Source organism: Phyllopteryx taeniolatus, chromosome 9 (genome assembly GCF_024500385.1).
Source record: "Phyllopteryx taeniolatus isolate TA_2022b chromosome 9, UOR_Ptae_1.2, whole genome shotgun sequence".
Classification (NCBI taxonomy): Eukaryota; Metazoa; Chordata; class Actinopteri; order Syngnathiformes; family Syngnathidae; genus Phyllopteryx; species Phyllopteryx taeniolatus.
This window is the reverse complement of record NC_084510.1, coordinates 21,400,229-21,422,467: the sequence shown is the minus strand read 5'-3', so window position 1 is coordinate 21,422,467 and position 22,239 is coordinate 21,400,229. Positions and strand designations below refer to the sequence as shown.

At 38.9% G+C, this 22,239-nt stretch overlaps 1 protein-coding gene across 11 annotated transcripts in view; it reads left to right on the top strand.

Annotated features, from left to right (window-relative positions):
* The window catches only part of atp2b2 (ATPase plasma membrane Ca2+ transporting 2), a 122,085-nt gene extending 100,631 nt beyond the window's left edge, over nucleotides 1-21,454 (top strand). For 7 of the 11 annotated variants that reach the window (XM_061783481.1, XM_061783480.1, XM_061783479.1 and 4 more), the window contains 8 exons: nucleotides 78-165; nucleotides 1,739-1,845; nucleotides 3,087-3,278; nucleotides 4,790-5,003; nucleotides 6,226-6,437; nucleotides 6,600-6,707; nucleotides 7,698-7,880; nucleotides 15,596-21,454. In XM_061783481.1, coding sequence (XP_061639465.1) covers nucleotides 78-165; nucleotides 1,739-1,845; nucleotides 3,087-3,278; nucleotides 4,790-5,003; nucleotides 6,226-6,437; nucleotides 6,600-6,707; nucleotides 7,698-7,880; nucleotides 15,596-15,907 — 1,416 coding nt within the window. In that variant the 3' untranslated portion in view covers nucleotides 15,908-21,454. Of the gene's footprint in view, nucleotides 1-77; nucleotides 166-1,738; nucleotides 1,846-3,086; nucleotides 3,279-4,789; nucleotides 5,004-6,225; nucleotides 6,438-6,599; nucleotides 6,708-7,697; nucleotides 7,881-9,111; nucleotides 9,293-10,845; nucleotides 10,899-15,595 lie in introns of all 11 variants that reach the window. The other 4 variants (XM_061783487.1, XM_061783484.1, XM_061783485.1 and 1 more) reach the window with 3 other exon arrangements.
* Nucleotides 21,455-22,239: the final 785 nt, after the last annotated feature.

The window sequence follows — 22,239 nt, the reverse complement described above, 5'->3', positions numbered from 1 at the left end:
TACGCCGCTGCCTGAGAGTGGGAGAGTAGACGTTGAGAAAACAAGACCTCACTCACTCGTTATGCGCTTGTGTTCAGGTGGAGCAGGAGCGGATTGATAAGGTTTGGCCGAAACTGCGCGTCCTGGCCAGATCCTCCCCGACTGACAAACACACACTGGTTAAAGGTAATTACGCATTCATCTTGGGCCATCACTTGTTGCCAGGCGGAAATCACGGGGTAGAGGAGGGTGGGTGGGGTGAAAATGTTACAGATGCTGCTGTCATGCCTGCCATGCTGTTTCCTTGGTACAGAGAGACTAGACATTTTGCTCCGGATTGATTATAAAACCATTAAAAAAAAAAAAATAGCACGATTCAGTCATTCCAAACATGCTTTTATTCCTTGGCACAAAACAGCCTACTTAATTTATACTCATAAATTTTCACTACTCTGCATTAATTATAAAACACCTACAAAGACTAATAAAATGTTTGGCATGGTGCTATCATGCACACCATGCTGTTTCATTGGCACAAAAATCATTACATAAAACGGCCTCTATTTAAGATTATGAGCCAAGTTCATTTATAGCAAAGCAAAGCAAATTTATTTATAAAGCGCATTTCACACACAAGGTAACGCAAAATGCTTTACATGATTAAAAGCATTTAAAAACAAAGAAAAAAACGGCTTATAAACATTTAAAACAAAGAGAAAAAAATAAAATAAAAACAGCATACAGTGCAAGAAATATCATTTAAAAGTGGAAATGCTCTAAAAAGCATGGTAAAAAAGAAGATTTTTTAACCTGGACTTAAAAACATGCCCACTTGGGGCTGCCATCACTTCTGTTGGCAACTTATTCCATTTGTGTACAGCATAATAGCTAAATGCTGCTTCACCATGTTTGCTTTGGACTCTGTGCTCCACTATTTGACCTGAGTCTGTCGATCTCAGAGCCCTACTGGGTTATAGCATGCAACTGTATTTAAAAAAGAAGAAAAAAAAAGACTTGTAACATTACAGCTTTTTTAATTTAAAATTAAAACTTTTTATCGAAATAAAATGTGTGATGACATTATTCTCGAATCGTTACGTTACACCTTTTTGACTATTTTTATAGTCATAATTAGGCTTTTTTCTTGAAAAAAAAGACTTTTTTTGCTTCAAGAATGTAACTTTTATCAATTTTTTTTTACTTTATTCCCAAAATACAAATATTCGCATTCATTTTGCTAACCAATCATTTACTCTGTGTTGATTATTAAAACAAACTTGCCACACTGCAGTGCTTTTCCCTACTGGCACTGAAATACATTTATTTATACTCCTAAATTTTCACTGCCCTGCATTCATTATAAAACACCTGCAAAGCCAAATAAAATATTTGGCAGGGTGCAGTCATGCTCAACATGCTATTTCATTAGCACAGAAAAAAACTCAAAACGGGGCCATCAGATTATCAGTCAAATTCATTTATTTACTTTACTCTAGAAAAAAACGCTCTATTGTTCTGATATTATGGATTTTGACTTTTGTAACCCAAAAAAATATATGTGACTTTATTTAAAAAAAAATCTGACTTCAATATTGTTATAGTCCAACGTTACACTTTAAACATAGTGAGGTCAAAGATAAGGGGATGAATTGCGACTATAAAACACATACAGCGCTTAAAGGAAAATATTGTTTTTGTCTGTTTGCTTTTTGTAGTGTACTGCGTATGCACAAATAACATGTTCCTATGTGTGTGACAGGCATTATTGACAGCACCATGGTGGAACAGAGGCAGGTGGTGGCGGTGACAGGCGACGGGACCAATGACGGGCCGGCCCTGAAGAAGGCTGATGTCGGCTTCGCCATGGTAACCAAAACTATTTTCCTCCTAGAGATAGCTCTGACTCCTCTTCTGCAGATGTATCTTCTTCACCTCTGCGGTATGCGGGGTTGCCTCTTTAAAGATGATGTGCTCCCCCTAGTGGAAGATAGGAGACACGCAACATCACTGCAGCTGTTACTCGGCCAACTATTGTCTCCGTGGCGTAATCCTTGTTATGCATTCGTGACCCTGTACAGAGTGGCACTGATTCTCTTCTTATTAAGCTCGTGCACAGCGTTATGGACAATAAGGTGTCACTCAATTGTGCTATGACTAACCCGGCAATATCAGAAGGGTGACCCACATTTTCCACACACATGAAGTCACCACATACTGTATATTCATAGATCAGGTGTGTCCAAATTTTTTCTCTGAGGACCGTATACTTAAAAATGGAACAATGCAGTGCCACTTTGACATACTTCAACTTGAATTCATTACACACTGGAAAACTAGTGCATCAAGCAAATTTTATATTGTTTTTTTATATATACTGTTGTTATTTTTGAAAAAAAAACTACTTCATCACAGCTTTCTGTTGAATGTTATGATGCAAGTAGTTTAGGATTTGGGGTGGCCCGCTGCCCTTTATCAAACTAGAATAGATCCGCCCCTGAAGTGAGTAGCGGCTGAATCACATTTCCACATTAAGAAGCAAAACAAGAGCAATTCTGCAAACAGGAAAATGTTTGAAGCAATACTTACATGTTTACAATATTTAAACAAACAAAATTAACCTTTGTCCCTGAAAATGTAAATGAAAAGCCTGCATACATCATAGAGCACTCCTAGTACATGGCAGGTATGTTGCCTGGTTTTAATAAACATTTTTGGCAAGAAAAATAATGTCTATAACATGCGACTCTAGGCGCACGCTGTTACATCAGAATCAGAATCATCTTTCTTTTGCCACGATGTCCAAAAAAAACATACAAGGAATTTGTCTCCGGTAGTTGGAGCTGCTTTAGTACGTCAACAGACAGTCAATTGACAGAGAATACTTTTGAGACATAAAGACATTGAGAAAAACAGTCGCTGAGCAATAAAAGGTTGCTACTAATCTGGTAATGCCGGCACAATTTTTGTACAATTTTACACCTGTACACTGAAAACCCTCTCTGATTAGGCGCTTAGACATAGAGTGGTATTTCTAACCTATATAATTCAGTCATGGGAAGTTTCGTATACTTCTGGTTGGTAAAGTGTTATTTACGCTTCTCTCCTAGGGCATCGCCGGCACCGACGTGGCCAAGGAGGCGTCCGACATCATCCTGACCGACGACAACTTCAGCAGCATCGTCAAGGCGGTGATGTGGGGCCGCAACGTCTACGACAGCATCTCCAAGTTCCTCCAGTTCCAGCTCACGGTCAACGTGGTCGCCGTCATCGTGGCGTTCACTGGTGCCTGCATCACACAGGTATGAGCTCAAAAGAGGTATGAACTTGAATGGGTGTGATATGGATAATGCTCGCCACAAAATTAGGTACACCTGAACAATGTTGAGATTGTGGTTTGCACTTGTCATGCATGATGATGCAGATTAAGATTTAAAAGTATTCTGGAGTGCAGTTTTACACCACCTCATTTACAGTATATACCAATACATTTTCTATAGTACTTGTTTTGGGGTGAGCTGGAGTTCATCCCAGCTGACTTGGGGCGATAGCCCAGGTACAACCCGGACTGGTCGACAGCAGCACATATGAGATAATATTCTTATAGCATTCACACCTGAAGCTCACACGTTTTTGGAATGTGGGAGGAAACTGTAGAACCCCGACAAAGCTTTGTTTGGGGGGCTCAGGAGAGCTCTTCTGGGGGCAGGTAATGCACAAACCCGTCCCAACTGTGCATTAACGCTAAGCGCATGGGGCAAGTAAAAAAAAATGTGCACTCCATTCCACTCCTTTAAACATAACATAGCAAATGGCCAGTATTTAGTCAGATTTAGCATAATCACAAAATTGGAGCTATTTATTGAAAAGGAAGACTTTTTTTATTGTGAAATATGTGAGTTTTTGTCTTGAAAAATGTAACTTTATTTCTGTAAAATTATGACTTTTTATTCTCAAAAACTACAATCTTTTATCTTGAAAAATGCAACCTTTATCTTTAATTTTATTCCTTTAATACTGGGACTTTTTGTTGAAAAATTCCAACATTTCACCTTGGAATAAAAATGCAACTTTATTCTCAAAAAATAAACTTCTCATAGGATTCTGATTTGTTTTTATCCAAAAAGTCAAACTTTATTAAGGTTATGACAACATTTTTACTTATCTGTTTATTATGACTTTTTGTCCTCAAATAATACTTTAAATCCTGAAAAAAATGACTCATAAGGTACAACTTATTTATTGATAAGAAAATCTATTTTATAAGATTATGGCGGAATGTTACTTTAATATTATTGTCTTTTGACCGAAAAAAAATCACTTTAATATTTTTATATTACAATTTCTTTCTCCCCCAAATTATTACATTTTTATTAAATAAAATAAAAAAATAAAAATAAAAAATTGACTTTATTGCACGGGCGCCAGGCTGCAGCATGCCTGCGACCCTGGTGAGGATAAGCGGTTTGGATCTAGGTTTGAATCTTGGCCGCAGCCTTCCTGTGTGGAGTCCGCATGTTGTCCCCTGGCTTGAGTGGGTTTTGGGTTCCTCCCACAAAAGCATGCATGTTGGGTTCATTGAATACTCTAAATTTTCAGTAGGTGTGAATGTGAGTGTGATTAATTGTTTGCAAGTGCAAATGCATAGCACAGGCTGATACATAGTGTATGATCATATGATAATGTTTAGACTTGGTGAAGCAGCATGTGGCTCATTCTTTTATATAACCATAAAACAGTTCAACATTATGATCACGAGGCAGTTTGTTCAGTACTTTTCTGGGTGTTTTAAAGTGCGTCTTGTGCTCCTCAGGATTCCCCCCTGAAGGCGGTGCAGATGCTTTGGGTCAACCTGATCATGGATACGTTCGCCTCGCTGGCCCTGGCCACCGAGCCCCCCACGGAGTCCCTTCTCAGGAGGAAGCCGTACGGACGCAACAAGCCTCTCATCTCCAGCACCATGACCAAGAACATCCTGGGACACGGCATCTATCAGCTCATCATCATCTTTCTCCTTCTCTTCATCGGTATGGACTAATAAGTGCACAATTGACCTCAGAACTATAGCAATGTGTGAGTAAAGAAATGCAGAGGAAATGTGGAACATCGTCCGGTGGTCCGATACTAGAATAGAAGTTTGCTGGGGCCAGAGACTCATGGATGCGATTCTACCCAGAAACAGTGCTTATACAACTTAATATTAGCTCAGTAATTCATAGGACAACTAAACCCTTAAATTTCTTGTAAAGTGAAAATAAATGTCTTCTAAATTTGGCATAGCACAAATAGGAGTGTTGTTAACAACCCTGCCAAATTTCAATGATTAAAAAAATCGCCAAGTATGCAAGATGAGGCTTCAAAATTGTGAAAAATAAAGCCGTTCGCAACAACGTCAGCAGACTAGCCAAAAGGAAGATGTACTGCATTTCCGGGGTTCAGGAAAGCTAGCTAGCTAACTGCATGTCGCAATTGTATGGACTAACTGCTAATGCGAACTAAGGTGCTCAAATTCTTATAAAGTGGGGGAGGAGCGAGTCATGCATCGCTGGGCCCCGTTTTAGCCACGCCCTTCAAAAAATCAGGAAAACTGAAAATAGTTAGAAACATTTTAACGCTATACAGTATCTCCACAATTCAGTGCTACAGAGTTCTCAGTCCTTGCACGTTTCCAGCAATAATTTTCAAACGTATAATGTATTCAGAAACAAATCTTTGAATTCATTCCACAAGGTTTGAATATTTGACATTCCTTATTGCTGTTCAAATTGGGGGTACCAAAGTTCCCCAACTTTCTTCTCATTAGATTATGAGCAAATTTTTAGTATCAGTTAATTATGACTTTCTTTTCACAAATGACTTCACACTTGCCGGCACGGTGACGACTGGTTAGCACATCTGCCTCACAGTTTGGGGAGTGGGGTTCAAATCCCGGCCCCGCTTGTGTGGAGTTTGCATGGTCTCCCCGTGCCTGGGTGGGTTTTCTCTGGGAACTCCGGTTTCCTCCCACATCCCAAAAACATGTGTGGTAGGTTGATTGGAGACTCTAAATTGCCCATAGGTGTGACTGTGAGTGCGAATGGTTGTTTGTTTCTACGTGCCCTGCGATTGGCTGGCGACCGGTTCAGGGTGTACCCCGCCTCCCACCCGAAGATAGCTGGGATAGGCTCCAGCAGCCCATGACCCTAGTGAGGATAAGCGGTAAAGAAAATTGATTGATGGATGGACTTCACACTTGACTTTCCTCCACAGGTGAGCAGATCTTCGACATCGACAGCGGCCGCAACGCGCCCCTCCACGCGCCCCCCTCGGAGCACTACACCATCATCTTCAACACCTTCGTCATGATGCAGCTCTTTAACGAGATCAATGCGCGCAAGATACATGGCGAGCGCAACGTCTTCGAGGGCATCTTTAAGAACCCCATCTTCTGCTCCATCGTTTTTGGCACCTTCGCCGTACAGGTAAGTACCAGTAACTTTTTTTTTTCTACGCTTGTCGACAGCGAATTAAAACAATGCCTGTAAAGTTTATAAAGGTTTTTCCCAACATGAATTCACTTATACTAATACTAAACATGTTCTTTTGTATCCTTTTTATTTTCATTTCTTTTTGTACCGGTTTAGATAATAATCATACAGTTTGGAGGGAAGCCATTCAGCTGCCACCCACTGGACCTGGAGAAGTGGATGTGGTGCGTTTTCCTCGGCTTGGGAGAGCTCGTCTGGGGGCAGGTAATGGTCAAACCCGCTGCAATTTCTGTGCAACAATTCTGAGTGCCCCTAACGATAAGAGAGCACCTGTCCAGTATTTAGATGTATTTAGCTCAATTACCACATTGGATCGTGCGACTGAAAAATACAACTTTTTAATCTCGTAAAAGTGTGACTTAATTCTCAGACAATTCAAAGTCAGTCTCATATGATTAAGACAGAATTTTGACTTTGAATATGTGTTTGTTTTGACTATAGTCTTAAAAAATATAACTTTAGTCAAAAAAGATTACAATGTAATTCCAACTTTAGTATTGCTATATTATGACTTTTTATCCTGGAAAATATTTTGACTTTATTCACAAAAATTTACTTCATTCTTGTGATATTGCTACTTTTTTCTTTTTATTAAGATTACTTTTTTTTTATCGTGATTTATTTCCCCCAAAATCTGACTTCAATATCGTTATAGTATAACTTCATGTCATTATATTACAAGTATCTCTAAAAAAAATGGACTTTTTTTTTTTATTTATTTGGCTTTATGGTCAGATTAAAATGTATTTTGACTTTAATATCATCACACTTTTACTTTTTTTTGCGCAAAATCTTTTTTTTTATATATATATAGGGAGACTTTAAAAAAAAGACATAACAAAAGACATCATCCCACCCCCCAAAGTTCCAGTTTAGTCTCATGATTATGACTAAAAAAAAGATCAATATCTAAAAAAAGCAGCATCAGTTTAATAGTTTTATGACCTTTTCCCAACAAATATGACCTTTTATATCAAAAAGTGACTTTATTCTTACAAAATATATACTTTATTCGCACAGAAGTAAAGCTTTTTTCCATTATATATTTTTTTCTTTTGAATGTAGCACTAATACTCCTTACAAAGCAAATCAGTGTGCATGTAATATATCAATCACACCACGTTTCTTGGTTGCATTTAACATCTATTTACACACACACATAATGTCAACATCACCCCTTTCTACGGGTCTCAGGTGATCGCCACAATACCCAACAGCAAGCTGCGCTTCCTGCGACGGGCCGGCCAGCTCAGCCAAAAGGACGAACTCCCAGATGAGGACGTAAACGAGGAGAACGAGGAGATCGACCACGCTGAGAGGGAGCTAAGGAGAGGTCAGATCCTCTGGTTCCGAGGACTCAACCGCATTCAGACTCAGGTGAGGCGTTCACTCCCAGTTTTAAGCTACACGACGTCACCTTCCAAGTCGACACCTTACGCTAAATGTTCGTTCACCTAGTCCGTAACGGAAAATGTTTGATCTCAAGATGAGTTAAGTTCACAGATATGCGGATCTCGCTCCGGGTATGGAAGTGATGGGCCGGGTGGACCCCCAAGAAGCTGGTCCCTGGACCTTGACCTCTGGAGACCATTATCACTGTGATATCCAAGACATTTTGACTGTTGTGTCTCAATGGTTTCGTCTCACTGTGTGTGTCGCTGATGGTCTAGGGTGAAGCTATCACATCGCAATGATACTTCATAAAGACAAAAGTTGGGGAAAGTGTGTTTTATATTTATTTAGTTATATAATTTAGTTAAATTGTGTTTTTTTTTTTTTCCAGGTACGAATAATTATAGATTGGCAACCTTTTACGTTCAGCATAATGACCTTAATGCTCACGTTAAAAGATATTGTGTCACGTCACATATATATATATATATATATATATATATATATATATGTATTACAGCATAGTCAGACCACCCATAAAGGCAGGATTCTTTTAAACAGGATCACAAGCCATTGAAAAACAGAAGAATTTACTATTTCGACAGAGACAGTTTTAAAATCCCAACCATGCACTTTTCATAGGGCCCAAGTTTGTTTAAATTAAATTAGATTTATTTAAAAATGTCAATGACAGATTTAAGTTGTTTTCATAAAGTTAAATACTGTTCAAAAATCATAAAATTAAAACATGAAATTATTGTGAAAAATAATTTTAAAAGAATATTGCTTTAATTTAAGAAATTATATTATTACATTATTATTAGTAATTACGTTATGTTTGTAATGTTACTACCAATACTATTAGTTTTACTTCTACTAGCACTAGATAAATATTTGATTTTAAAAAAAAAAGTAAATGTTGATGAAATGATATTAAATCAAATTAAGTTCAATTATTAGGGATGCCTGAAATTACATTATTGTAACTGTGTTGTGGTTGTGGGAAGCCTGCTTTTGGATTAGTTTTTCTCAATTTTAGTTAAAAAAGTAAGATGAGTGACTAGAAAACATTTTGGTAAGGTGATGCGACACCCTGACCTTCAGCCTCGTCTCGTCAGAATGGGGACAATTGTTGTTCCGTTGTCGTCCCTGGACTCCCCGCCCTCATTCCAAGCCGCCATTTGTCTTCTCCTATCCTGCTCTCTCCTCCCCACAGATCGAAGTAGTCAACACCTTCAAGAGTGGCACCTCCTTTCAGGGGGCGGGAGCTCTGAGACGCCAGTCGTCCACCACCAGCCAGAACCAGGATGTAACCAATGTTTCTAGTCCTAGTCACGTGTCCTTGTCCAATGCCCTTTCCTCTCCTACAAGCACTGCTGCTGCTCCGTCTACTGGCCGTGAGTCAGAACTCTGTCAGTCTGCTTGTCTGTCTGCTCACATTCAGGGACGTCAGCTCCGTTATCCCAAACCATAGTGAAGCCTCCAAAGTCGAGCACAACTCGACGTACGCATAGGGAGGTGGAAGGGTTAGTGTTGAAGTGCCTTGCATGTCACAGTTTGAGAATGAACAGGCTCTGCTTTACCTTCATTCTGGACTCAGAGAAGGGCAGGCCATTGCCATTGAGACCAGCTCATCCACACTATAATATAAAGCTTTTTTAAAATTTTATTTCATTTTTTTTGCAGAAATGAAAGAAAAACAAACCATGAAAATCATATATTGAAGTGCTTCTTACTGTTTCGTGGTGATTGAATTGACTTACTGGTGCATGATGGGAAATGTTGTCGAAATGATCAAATCTCCAAAGAATCTCCAAAAGTCAGAAGTGAAAACTGTCATCACAAATCCCGTGAGATTGTTCAGTGAGCATCTAAAGGATGAACTCCAGAAGGGTGTCTTTTCATTTTTTTAATGTGATGCCACCAAAGAGGGTACCTGTTACAATAACTATAGACAAGCAAATGGAACTTAATGCGAACGCTTTCGACTGCTCTGTAATATGTGAATAAATTACAATACAACATAATTCATTCAGACAATTAATTCAATATAAAAAGGCTTTAAACAAGTTTACATACACTATATAAAAAGACATGAAATCAGACTAAACATTTCCTTTTTTAGGTCAGTTTTAATTATTTCAAAATTATTTCTATTTTCTAAATGCCAGAATAATGAATGATTTTTTTTAGAAACGTTTCATTACTTTCTTTAAAATCAGAAGTGTGCCTACAGTAAGTTAACTATGCCTTTAAACAGTTTGTAAAAACCCAGATGATGTCAAGTTTTCTCTAAGCTTCTAATAGCTTTATTGACATCATTTGCATTAATTAGAGACACACCTGTGGATGTATTTGACGGCACACCTAAAAGTCACTGTTCATTAGCAGTCAGGAAGAGAACTGTGGACTCGCACAAGATTTGTTCATCCTTGGGTGAAATTTCCAGATGCCTGTAGATACCACGTTCATCTGTTCAAACAATTATACACAAGTCTGTGCATGTATATAAACATCAGGTTTCAACTGGTGACAGTATCACTTAGCATACGCCGCTTCCCTTTCCATTACTTGTTGAGCACAGTTTTTCCAAAGGTAGAGTAATAGTGCTCTGTTTTAGTTTTATTATACAGTTCTCTTTACATTTGTATGGCAGACAAAAATGTTAAAATGTTATTGTCATTGCCTGGATCATTAATAATTTTACAATGAATAAATTCAGTCAACTGGAATCCACTTTGGAGGTTTCACTGTGTTAACCCTTTAAATCCAATGGAGAGCTGTTTTGGTGGGTTGGCGTCTCTGAGTCTTTATTTTTCATTTTCTGCTTTTCTTCTGCTTTTTTATTTGCATATTTCTGTCTTGTTGCTGTTCACGCTGGATTTCAAATCTCCTCCCATGCTCGGGTGTACTGTCCTCTCATTGGTCGATGTGTTGTCTGTTTCCTCAGAGTGCTAGGAGCGCGGGACTAAGGGTGATACCCACGGCGTGACATTTCAGGTTGTGAGTTTGTCTCCCTCTGCTCATCCACCCCTAAAACCGACAAATCTCCCCACCCAACCTCCACCACCACTCGATTGCCAACCCTCACCAACGGCATCCCACCTGACCCATTTGTGTTTTGACGGACACTAACTCAAACTAATTCCACCGATGGTAAACATTCAAGTATGAGCTGCAGTTGTTTACTTCATTTAAGGATCCCCTCTGATCAATGCTCATCATTTTAGCGCATTAGCATTACCGTAGTTATTTTTTTGTTATTTGCTACAAGACTGATCAGGGCTTTTAAAAAAAGGCCACTGCTCAAGATTTGCGACATTAAAAAAAAACATCAGACTCAAGATGAAAATGTTTTAATCGATGACAAAGAACCTAATCCTCATATGCTAAAAAGGTTAGCATTTAGCTGATTCTTCAAATGTTACTACTCTAATAAATGGCCAAGTGTTCTGTTTCATAGTTTTGGGAGGTGGAAATCCTCACGTGGTCTTATTTCAGTCTCAGTAGGTTGCAAAAAACATGCTAATATGCTTAAAATGTTAGCGTCTAGATGATTCTTCCAATGTAATTTAAAAACGACAACGTTTTCTGTTTCATAGTTTTTGGTGGCAAAAACCCTCACAGAAAACATGCTAATGCTAATATGCTAAACGCATTAGCGCTGCTCTAATTCATCGTCACTTGGAGACAGTTTACTTGGGGTCCAAAGCAATCATACAGTGTTTAGATTATACAGTACTTTACTGACTAAAATTATTTCCTTTCTCGTACACACACGCACACACACTGTTTTGATTTACTCTTATTCTTACTTTCTCAATTTTAAATGTGAGGCGACAATAAAATGTAGTCATCCCCGTCCTGTTGCTTCATGTTGTTGTGTAATTGAGTGTCATGTCGCCATGGTTAGGGACACTTACAGTACACCACAGCGAGAATTAGCGAATTCAACCGCCAGCTGTTTTTGAACACACCATCGGTGTTACGTGTCAAACATCCTGTCACATGATCTCATATTCTCGATAGCATACGCACTATTTATTAGCGACAGGCATTTTTAAAAAAATGGATTTATGATACTGTACATTAATATAAGCATTTACTATTTTATGCTTTTATTCGCATAATAAGTACTTTTAAATTGTAAAGCTACTTTTAAAATGCAATGAAACTGTCACAGGTATTTTTTAATGTATCTTTTTAAATCTAAAATCATATCATTTTAACAATTGTATAGCATTGCACCTTAACCCTTTCTGTCAATAAACTACCTCAATAGAATTATGAATATCTTGGGCTCTTACTTGAATGTTTACTAATCCATGCATGGACCTGAGGCCGTCAGATCTGATTAAAACAATTTAAATTAAATACTACTCCCATCTATGTGTTTTGTGTCAACATTGTTGACTTGTTGCATGTCGGTTGTGTAGACTTCCTGTTGTCGTCATAGAGTATGTGACGATGTTTGCTCATTGTCTCACAACATGCGTGTGGTGTTTTGTGTTGTTGTGAGTCATCTACCCTGCACTGCTTGTGTATGTGTGCAAACCATCACTGCCCTACTTTTGTTTGGGACCACCCTGTGCTCTATATGTGTGTGTCCCACACAGTGTGTGTGGATGCCGAGCCAGCAGAGTTGGCTCTGGTACTGTTTTGTTTTTGTTTTTAGAGCGCCTGATTGGATGGCTCGGATCTAACCTCCTTCCTCCTGACCGACCTTGTCCACCAGATTTCCTTCAACTTGCATGTGATATTCTAATTGTATCCCACCACATCAGACTATGGATTCATAGTCATCCCTCCTCTGTCGCCTCAGAGATTTGACTGTTTTTCACAGATCGCCGTTGTGTACAATACAAGAGGCGATAGAAAGCTAAAAAAGAAAACTAAAGCTATATTACATTATATATTGCTGTACATGTAATAATGCTCAGTTTTGATTGACACTGTCGCATAATTTATCTTACGTAACAACTTTTGTGAGGCAGCACGGTTTGCTAGATTTCGTTCAAGTAATGTGATTAACATAGAGTTAACTTCCCACAGGCGTCGTCTTTCTGGGTTTTTCAGGAATCCATGCATCCGCACGCCTTGACAGGAATGAGTGGAAAAGCCGACAGCCCACATCCCTTTACAAATGGCCAAAATCTCCAACATACATTATCTATAATATAACATAGTGGTAATGGAGACGCTGGGTGACACCATGCCAACATAAATCATGTGACATGTATTTAACAAATGACAGTGTGACGTCAGTTCAAAGTGTGCCCAGACTTTCTTTTTACGCAACTTTGGTTCAGGGTATACCGTGCCTCTCGGCCAAAGTCTGCTAGGATACGCTCCAGTTTTTCCTGCAACCCTAATACAAATAAGTACTATAGCAAATGGATGGGTACTGTAGTTTGAAGTGGCATAGGGCAGAGATTCTCAAAATGTGGACTGCAAGATTAAAAGTGGGATTTTCTTTTCACTAAAGCAATTGGCAAAGTATGAACATTTAATGTATAAAAGTATCTATTTTCTGTCCATTATGCTGCTCATCTGGAGCTGTTCCCATTTACATTTGGCAAGAGAAGCAGGGTACACCTCGGACTGGTTGCTAGCCAATCGCAGGGCACATATAGACAAATAACCATTCTCACCCACATTCACATTTTACACAATTCAGTCTTCAGTTGACCTAACATGCATGTGTTTGGAATGTGGGAGGAAGCCGGATTACCTGGAGAAAACCCAGGCAAGCACACAGAGATATTCCAGTGGAGCTTTGTACCCATACCTCTTGGCTATGAGGCAGACTTGCTCACCGCTAGTCCCCCATGCTTTGAATGTTTATTAAAATAAAATTCCTAATAGAAGCTTGGACAAGAGTATGGTTGTGTGGAAATTGCGCAACAAAGATTTGCTTCCCACCAAAGCACTTCAAGCCTCAATGCAAAACATGTAGCAAGCGCAGAAACCAGAGATAATGTTAACATCAACCGGTCTAGTGCTAGCCGGGCTTGTTTCTCTTAGTAGCTGGTTGGAAGAGGAGACAACATTTGGATTGTGATTTCATACTGTTTAATTAGACATACTGCAGATATAAAAAGCTATGTGGACTCTATTGCTTGAGCTGTAAGATGTGATGAAAAAAGGCAGGAAAAGCCGACTAGAACATCAGAACTTTATTGTGGGTTAATCAGAGGCACTTTAAATGGTGGCAGGTGTGTGCTGACTCCCGTATAACATGAGTTTGAATGTGTGTCAATATTGAACACAGCCACATCCCCAGTTATAAGAGGGTGTGCACACTTGTGCAACCACATTCTCAGTGGTTTATTTTTACTTACCCTCTCAAAAATATATTTTTTTTCAATTGAGTTTTACGAGTCAACTGTATTCGAAACAGCTGTGAGTGTGATGCCATAATAACAATGCTTAACATTTGACAAATTAATACAGTGTCAATCAAAAGTGACATTATTATCTTTGTAAAGGCACTATTGTAATACATGATTAGATTATAGAGATGGTCAGTCAATGTAGATGTAAGAAGAAACCAAATAGTACTACTGTACTAACTTTTTAGGCTGAGAAGTGGAGGGTGCGCGGTGGGATACAACGTGGTGGTCGACGACCATGCATTTCTTAATTTTGTTTATTTTCATGTTTGTTGTTTTTTTTCCTGTGAGCTTTGCGTTGATTAACGTGGCTTGTTTCTAGGTATACAGCACATTGGACTAAAAGCGTATACTTATAACGAGCATTTGTCTTGTTTTGTTTTGTTGTTAGTTTTTTCTTTGTGATCGTTACATTCCTCGCAGTTTGCCTTTAGTGCACGCCCCCAACCTGAGTGAACTGTATCGTGATGTTGTGAAAGCACAGCAAAGACCACCTCTTCTCATCCTGCGTCCTTATTAACAAGTCGGTGTGATGTCACAAAGGATGAGCCGCCATATTGGTCTTGGGGAAAACAAAAGGTGTTTTTTAATAAAAATAAGCCATACAATTGTGCGTCCATGTTTAGAAAGCAGAAGAAATACGCAGATTTTTAAAAATATAAATGAGCAAAGTAAAAAAAGTCAAGAAAAGAAATGCTCAAGCTTGAGCCTGAGCTGCTGAAACAGGCTGCTGCTTTCATAGCAGTGTTAATCAAATATACCATATTGTATTTGCAACGCATGATGCACAGAGCCAATAATGTTAACACAGAAAAAGCATAACTGAGCGAAGCCATGCCAAGACTGTTTGGAAAGTGAAAATAGTGCTGTAACGAAGACAATTTACTTAGAAAATGTTGTGAGTAAACTGAGTTGTTGTTAAAACGAAGTTTCTCTGTATATCGAATATTTTCACCTTGTAATATTTAAAAATGCATTCCATATATTCAGGTGAAATTTCAGGACAAACCTAAAATGAACTTTGACTGTTTAACGTTTCAGTACTTTTTGCACAACTTGCTGTTCTCTAACAATGGAGCTGAATGGTGTTTGATCCATGAATGAACCGCTTTGGTGGATTCAGTGTCAAAGGTGCTGTGGACTAACATCAGTAACAACATTTTACCCAACACCAATGAGGCGGCTATGTGTTAACACAAAGAGCCGGGATGTTCGACTTCATCCATGAGAGGCTCCTTCCTTCCACGTCCCTCCCCGACGCCCCAACTCCTCCTAACCACCCCGCGTGTGCTCTTCTCCCCCCGGCAGATCCGCGTCGTGAACGCATTCCGCAGCTCCCTCTACGAAGGCCTGGAGAAGCCCGACTCCCGCACCTCCATCCACAACTTCATGACGCAGCCCGAGTTTAGGATAGAGGACTCCACGCCCAACATTCCGCTCATCGACGACACGGACGACGACTCGGCTCGCCGGAGGGGGAAGTACTCCAGCCAGCCGTCGTCGCCCAACAAGAACAACAACGCCATCGACAGCGGCATCAACCTCACCATCGACACCAGTAAATCGGCGGCCTCGTCCAGCCCCGCCAGCCCTTTGCACAGCTTGGAGACCAGCCTCTAACCTCCTGGTTTCGGAACCCTCAACGCCCCAAGTACATACAATCAAAAGGAAAAAAAAAAAAAAGATTAAGAAAAAGCAACACGGCCATCTTCCATTTGTGGTTGTCTCGCTCATGTGGAGGAGCAAACTGACGACAACGAGGAAGACAAAACACTGGAACCGCCCCTTTCGTCATTATTATATTCTGATTATTATTATTGTTATATTATTATTGTCGCTCCTGCATGAATGTACATTGCCCGAGTTTTATTTAAAAGGGTCCCCCCCCCCCACCCTCCCATTTGGATTCTTTCATCGTGGACATAAGGACCACTTGCTCCTCTTCTTCTTCTCCTTCTGTGTGGCATGATCACATGACATTTGATCATGTGACCAGGTGCCAGGGCTCAACTTGCACAGCAGCTTTGCACCTCAATGCCACCGTCCACCCAAAAAACAAAAGAGGAGCGCAAAATAATAAAAATGGCAATTTATGAGCATTTACGGGATTATATTCTATAAATATGAACATATAAATATATTTACAGTAGAGAGAGTTTTATCTTTGTTTGTCGGCATGTTGCCTTGTTCCTGCTTCGAATGGCTCAAAAGTACTTTTGACTTATGTCTTAAAAGAGAATGTAATTTGTTTACAAACCACTTAGAGATATACTTTCTGGTTTCTAGAAGAAGGGACGCCGGAGCTCAGATGGTGTGTTATTATTATTGTTGAGGATTAAAACAAAATGAAAAAAAAAAGATTGAAAAAAAATGTGCTGGAAGTTGCCTGCTATCTTGTGAAATATTGTAGATATTTTTAGATTAACAAACAAAAAGAAACCAAACTATAATGGTAGTAAATGTGGAATCTTAGTATCATTCTTTTTGATCGTTGGGATGGAGTTGCCTTTGTTTTTTGTTTTTTTTTGTTTAGTTTTTCTTGAAAAAAAGGCCTCCACAGGGACAGAGGGGGAATAATTCTATCATTCGCTAACTTTTCTTTCACTGCCGCTTCTTGCTTTTATATATATATATATATATATATATATATATATATATATATATATATATATATATATATATAATAGAATAGTGTGTTGTTTTTTCCAGTTTAAAGGTTGATATCAGGACCTTCAAAAATGAACTGCTTGAGTCACATTAGCAAAGTAATATATCCTGACCTTACAGGAATAATTTTAAACAATGTCATTGGGATATATTGTGTTGTTTTTTTATTTCATCGGATCTAGATAAATTTCAATGCATTTCCTCTGTCAGAGAGACCAACAGCCACACAGCGCTGTAGGCCACTTTGAAACAAAAAGGACTTGTTGCACGTCATTTTATTTATTAGTCAAAGAGTAGAAGGTTTAACCCGTACTCATTACATTAATAGTTTGTTCTTTAATAAACTTGTTTTACATGTTCATCTTTGCTGCCATGCGCCAAAAACATGCAGTGACGAAAACTAAAATGATTCACCATTTATCGTCACCCATTTATCTAGCATACGTGGTTTAAATCTCCAGTAGTTTGTTGTGAAGAAGAATGGTCAAAATTACCCTGAAATGGCTGCTTCAAACTAAAATGGTAGAATTCTTGTTTTTTTCCGAGCAAGGCCTCCTAAGACTTTTTTTGTGGCTCTATAACATCATGATTGAAATGGCTCCCAAAGTTAACATTGCAAAGTGAAACTGGCTTCAGGGGCCTAGTTTTAAACAGCCTGAGGTTTTGGAACTGAGTTGTTTGTGCTTTATATTTCATGGGGAAACATCAGCTGTTGCCGCTATTTTCTGCCCAAACGCCATGGTGAACACTCAAAACCCTAAAAATTCAGTGTCCGCCAGTTCTCCAGTAGACTTGGTTCAAATTTGGTAGCAATCAGACATTTCTCGTAGTTCATCTTTGAAGGGCTCCTAAAAATGGCCAAAATGTCTCTAAAATGGTCAGTTCAAGCCAAATTGGCAGACTTCTGTCTTTTTGGCCATGGCTTCCTGAGACTTTTTTTGTGGGTCTGCTCATGATATACATGTCTACCAAATTTCATGTTGCTAAGTTAAACTGACTTTGGGGGCTGAATTTTGAAAGCCCTGAGCTTGTAGAGTCAACTGTATTAAAGCTTTGTATTTCATAGCAAATCATCAAATTTCTCTGCCATGTTCCATCCGCACACCATGATGAAAAATCAAACATTTCCAAATTTAGTGTCACCCAGTTCTCTGGCAGACGTGGTTCAGATTTAGTAACAATCGGTCCAAATTTTTCGGAGTCCTTCACCTTTGAAAGACCCCTTGAAATGATTAAAATGCCTCTCAAATGACTGCTTCAAAACCAAAATGGCACAAAATGGCAGACTTCTTTTTTTTGGGGGGGGAGCATGTGTTCTTTTTCGTGGGTGACATGCCTACCAAATTTCATGTTGCTAAATCAAACAAGCTTTGGGGGATGAATTTTGTCAACCCTGAGCTTGTGAAGCTGGGTGATTAGAGCCTGGTATTTCACGATACATCATGAAATTTCGGTGTCGTATTACACCCGCATGCCATGGCGAATACTTAAAACCCTCCAAATTTCACATGACCAAAGTTGTCTTTAGTAGCAATCGGACTGCATTTTTAAGAAGAGTTCAACTTTTAAAGCACCCCTTGAAAAAGCCAAGACGCCCCTCGAATGGCTGCTTCAAAACAAAATGGCAGACTTCCTGTGTCTTTTGGGAATGGGTTCTTGAGACTTTCTTATGGGTCTCCTGGTGATAGACATGCCTCCTAAATGTCATCTTGCTCAGCGAAAACTGTTTCAGGGTCCCAATTTTCATAAAATTGGCCGAATTGCTTCAGAGACCATTTTGTTTTAACCAGACAGAAATCCTTTTTTTAAAATGTTCTTTTTTAAAAATCTGGTATATACTATGTCTTTTTTTTATTATTAATTTAATCCAGATTCATTTCAATTGATTTTCCTCCACAAACAGCTCCACAGCGCTGTAAGCCATTTTTTAAACACATCTGGGGGGAAAACAATGACACAAAATAGAATGTTGCTTTGGCTCTTTTTCTATATACATACAGTATACATATATACATATATCTAAAAAAAAATGACTTTTTCTGCACTATTTGGTTATGAATGACAATTTACGTGGTGTAAAATCTCAATGTGCTTTTTGTGTGTTTTAACCGAGCTTGTCTTCCTGCCGTCACGGAATATACAGTACTCTAGCATCTCAGCTGTGCTCACTTATCGTTGTAATATTTATTGTGCTTTGACCGATCAGCAGAGGGGACGTTACAAAAAAAAGCAACGTATTGCACTCTGAAGGAAAAGGCCACTTAAAACAAGCCTGCACTCTTTATATTACTAACTCAAGTCACTGGCAAGAGCAACGTGTTCTAAAAGCTCATTATGCAAACAATAACCTTTTTTTTTTTATTTTTTATTTTTTTTTTTTTACAAAATATATACGCTCTACAATCTCAATCATCTATCCAAGCTGTCCCATCTCGTTCGCTCCTACCCTCTCGTCTCATCCCGTGCGGAGAGGGTGCACAAGCTTTACCAGTCAGCTCAGGCCTGTCGGAAAATAATTTCAGTTGACCGAAAAGCAAAATGCTTGTTTATTTATTTGATTAGTTGTCTGTAAAAGCAAAACGACAGCAACTAAGGCACACGCAGCAATGGAATAAAAGCCGACATGATGAACTCTCAATGGAAAATACAGTGGAACCTCCAAAGAAATAATGGAAGTACAATGCCTGACTGTCAAACAAGAAGAAAAGTTAAGGAATAAAACTCAAATAAAGTAAAACTTCTCACCCTTTTAAAGGCTGAGAGGAAATAGGAAGGTGTTTTTGGGGTAACAATTCTGTCACCTAGTGGTGTTCTGTAGGTTTTGTGATATTAAACCCTCCTGTTACTCATCCACCCGTTTTCTGTACCGCTTGTTCTCATTAAGTTGAGCTGAAGCCTGTCCCAGCTGACTTTGCGCAAAAGGCGGGGTAGATCCTGGACTTGTCGCTCGTCAAACACATTACGACAAACAAGTATTCACACTCACCTTCGCACCTCACAAGATTTATCTTCAGTACCTGCTGTGTATGTTTCTGGAGGAAGCCGGGGAAACACCCGATGACCTGATTGAACTGAGATTCGAACAGAGAACCTCAGACCTGTAAAGCAGACACGCTAACCACCGTAGCACAAAATGAAATTGAGTAAATAGTACCAGTAGTTTTTCAGTATTTTCGCCTAAACGGGAGTTTGCAGTGTTTAAACCGCTAGCAAGATTTGAACATAGCCTCACTTCACAAATCTCTGACCAAAGGCGTAGCCTCACTAATGTAATGCACACAAGCGCGATTCTCAAACATATTAGGATTTATAATGGGATGTCCAGCTTTGACAAATAGCAGGCGCTAGCAATATCAAGCTAGCATTGGCACTGTAAACAAGCCGACATTAGCCATGGCTGCTACATTGGTAGCAAGACTTATTCGTAGTGGAGTATAACACTGAATGTCATCAGTATGAAGTTTTATTTTTGGGGGGGACTGTACAATCGATTAAATAACAGGTGACGTACTTACCCTTTGAGCAGAAATGTTGCTTATTCCACGTCGCCTCTGACTCCTCTCAGCCGCCTGAAGTCCCTTCACTCTGTTTCTGTTTTTTTTTTTTTCACTGATCATTTTCTTAATGTAGAGTTGTCGAGGTCTCGCCAACAGTTTTAACACTTTTTTTTTGGGGGGGGGGGGAATTCCCAACTCCCTTTAAAGATGCCCACTGAAGTCTCACAAGACTTGCTAGGTCACGCTGATCGTTTTAGAGGTTCTTTGGAGGTTCCGCTGTCAGGAATGAAATTCAATTAGTCAGAAGCGCCTCAAAACATTCATTTTCCACACTCTTTTCACACCCCCACCCGGCCCGACACCACCGCTGATGTTAACGACGATATCAGTGAAACTTCTTGCAATATGCTCTCACCTGCCTCGATGTACTGTATTTAGCAGCATGCAGTTTGTGGAACCAAGATAAAGAGACATGCCAACAAGCTATTGGCATACATGCTTAGCCATTTATTGGGTAAGTGATTTAAGGGTTTATCTTGTTTTTAAACGGTATCTATTTTTTTTCCTCTAAATCTATACAATAATTGTAAATAAAGAACTCCATGTATTTGTTCATTTAATACTATGCAAAAAGTCATGCTTTTTTTCTTGATTGTTACCCACCCTTAATCTTAGAGTGTGTTGCTGGAATGTTTGTGCTCTCCAAAATCAGTTAAACGATGTGATGTAAACAAATTTTCTAGCTTGAGGAAAACTTCTATGATGATGATGATGATGATGATGACAAATGATTCTGATACTACGGGGGGGGGGCAGGATGCTCATGATGATGATGATGATCAACTGTGACTCTTGCTGCTTGACTGTCCCACTCATCACACTCCTTGACAAGAGCGCAAGTGGCAAAGGGGAAAAAAACATAATAAGAAAAATATGGAAAATCACTAAATAAATCTCCCAGAGCAGCATGACCCAGCATGGTGTGTCCTGGCCCCGTGTCACATGTCCTCGTCTGATTCGTTGCGCTTCTGCAGTATAACAAATTCATTGCTCTTTCGTTAGTTTTCTATATATTATGTGGACGCGAGTGACCCAAAAACCAGTGATTCTACAATTCTCTTTTAAGCCCAACAGAGGTAACAATATATTTTTTAAAATACATGTCAAAGTGTTTGCAGTGTTTGCAATTTGATATATGTACTATTTATGCGTCTGATGTTGTTATTTTCTTCAGGATTATGGAAGATGCAATATAGTATGTTTTGCGCTTTGGTGCTTTTATCACGAAGAGGAATTTAGATCTTACTTGCCTCCAATTAAAAGTGAAAAAAAAAAAACAGACAGCCAGCAGGTTGATCCAAAAGTAGCTTTAGATTATTATTTTTCTTCACATATTATTTTATTTTCAAATGTAATTTTTCTTTATATTTTTAGTAGTTTATTTGATTTGATTTGTGACTGTGGGGGTCATAATCCAGTCTAATCATCTCCTAAAAATTCATTGCCAGGCTGTAAAGCACAGGTGTCAAACTCAAGGCAAAAGCGAAAGCAAATCATTTGCTTGAACCGCCATGATTCTTGCTAAAATCTGTACAAAAAAAATAGTTTGTCGTATCTAATAAATAATAAGGTTGTGATATTGAAACGAGGTTTTTTGTTACCGACGCCCTTTTTACAGTACAGTAACTTGAACAATAGTTGAGCAAAGTATTACTCGTGATTTTTATTTCAAAACTAGTCATCAACCGATTTGTTGTCTGTGTAATATAAGGAGGTGATTCAACATTT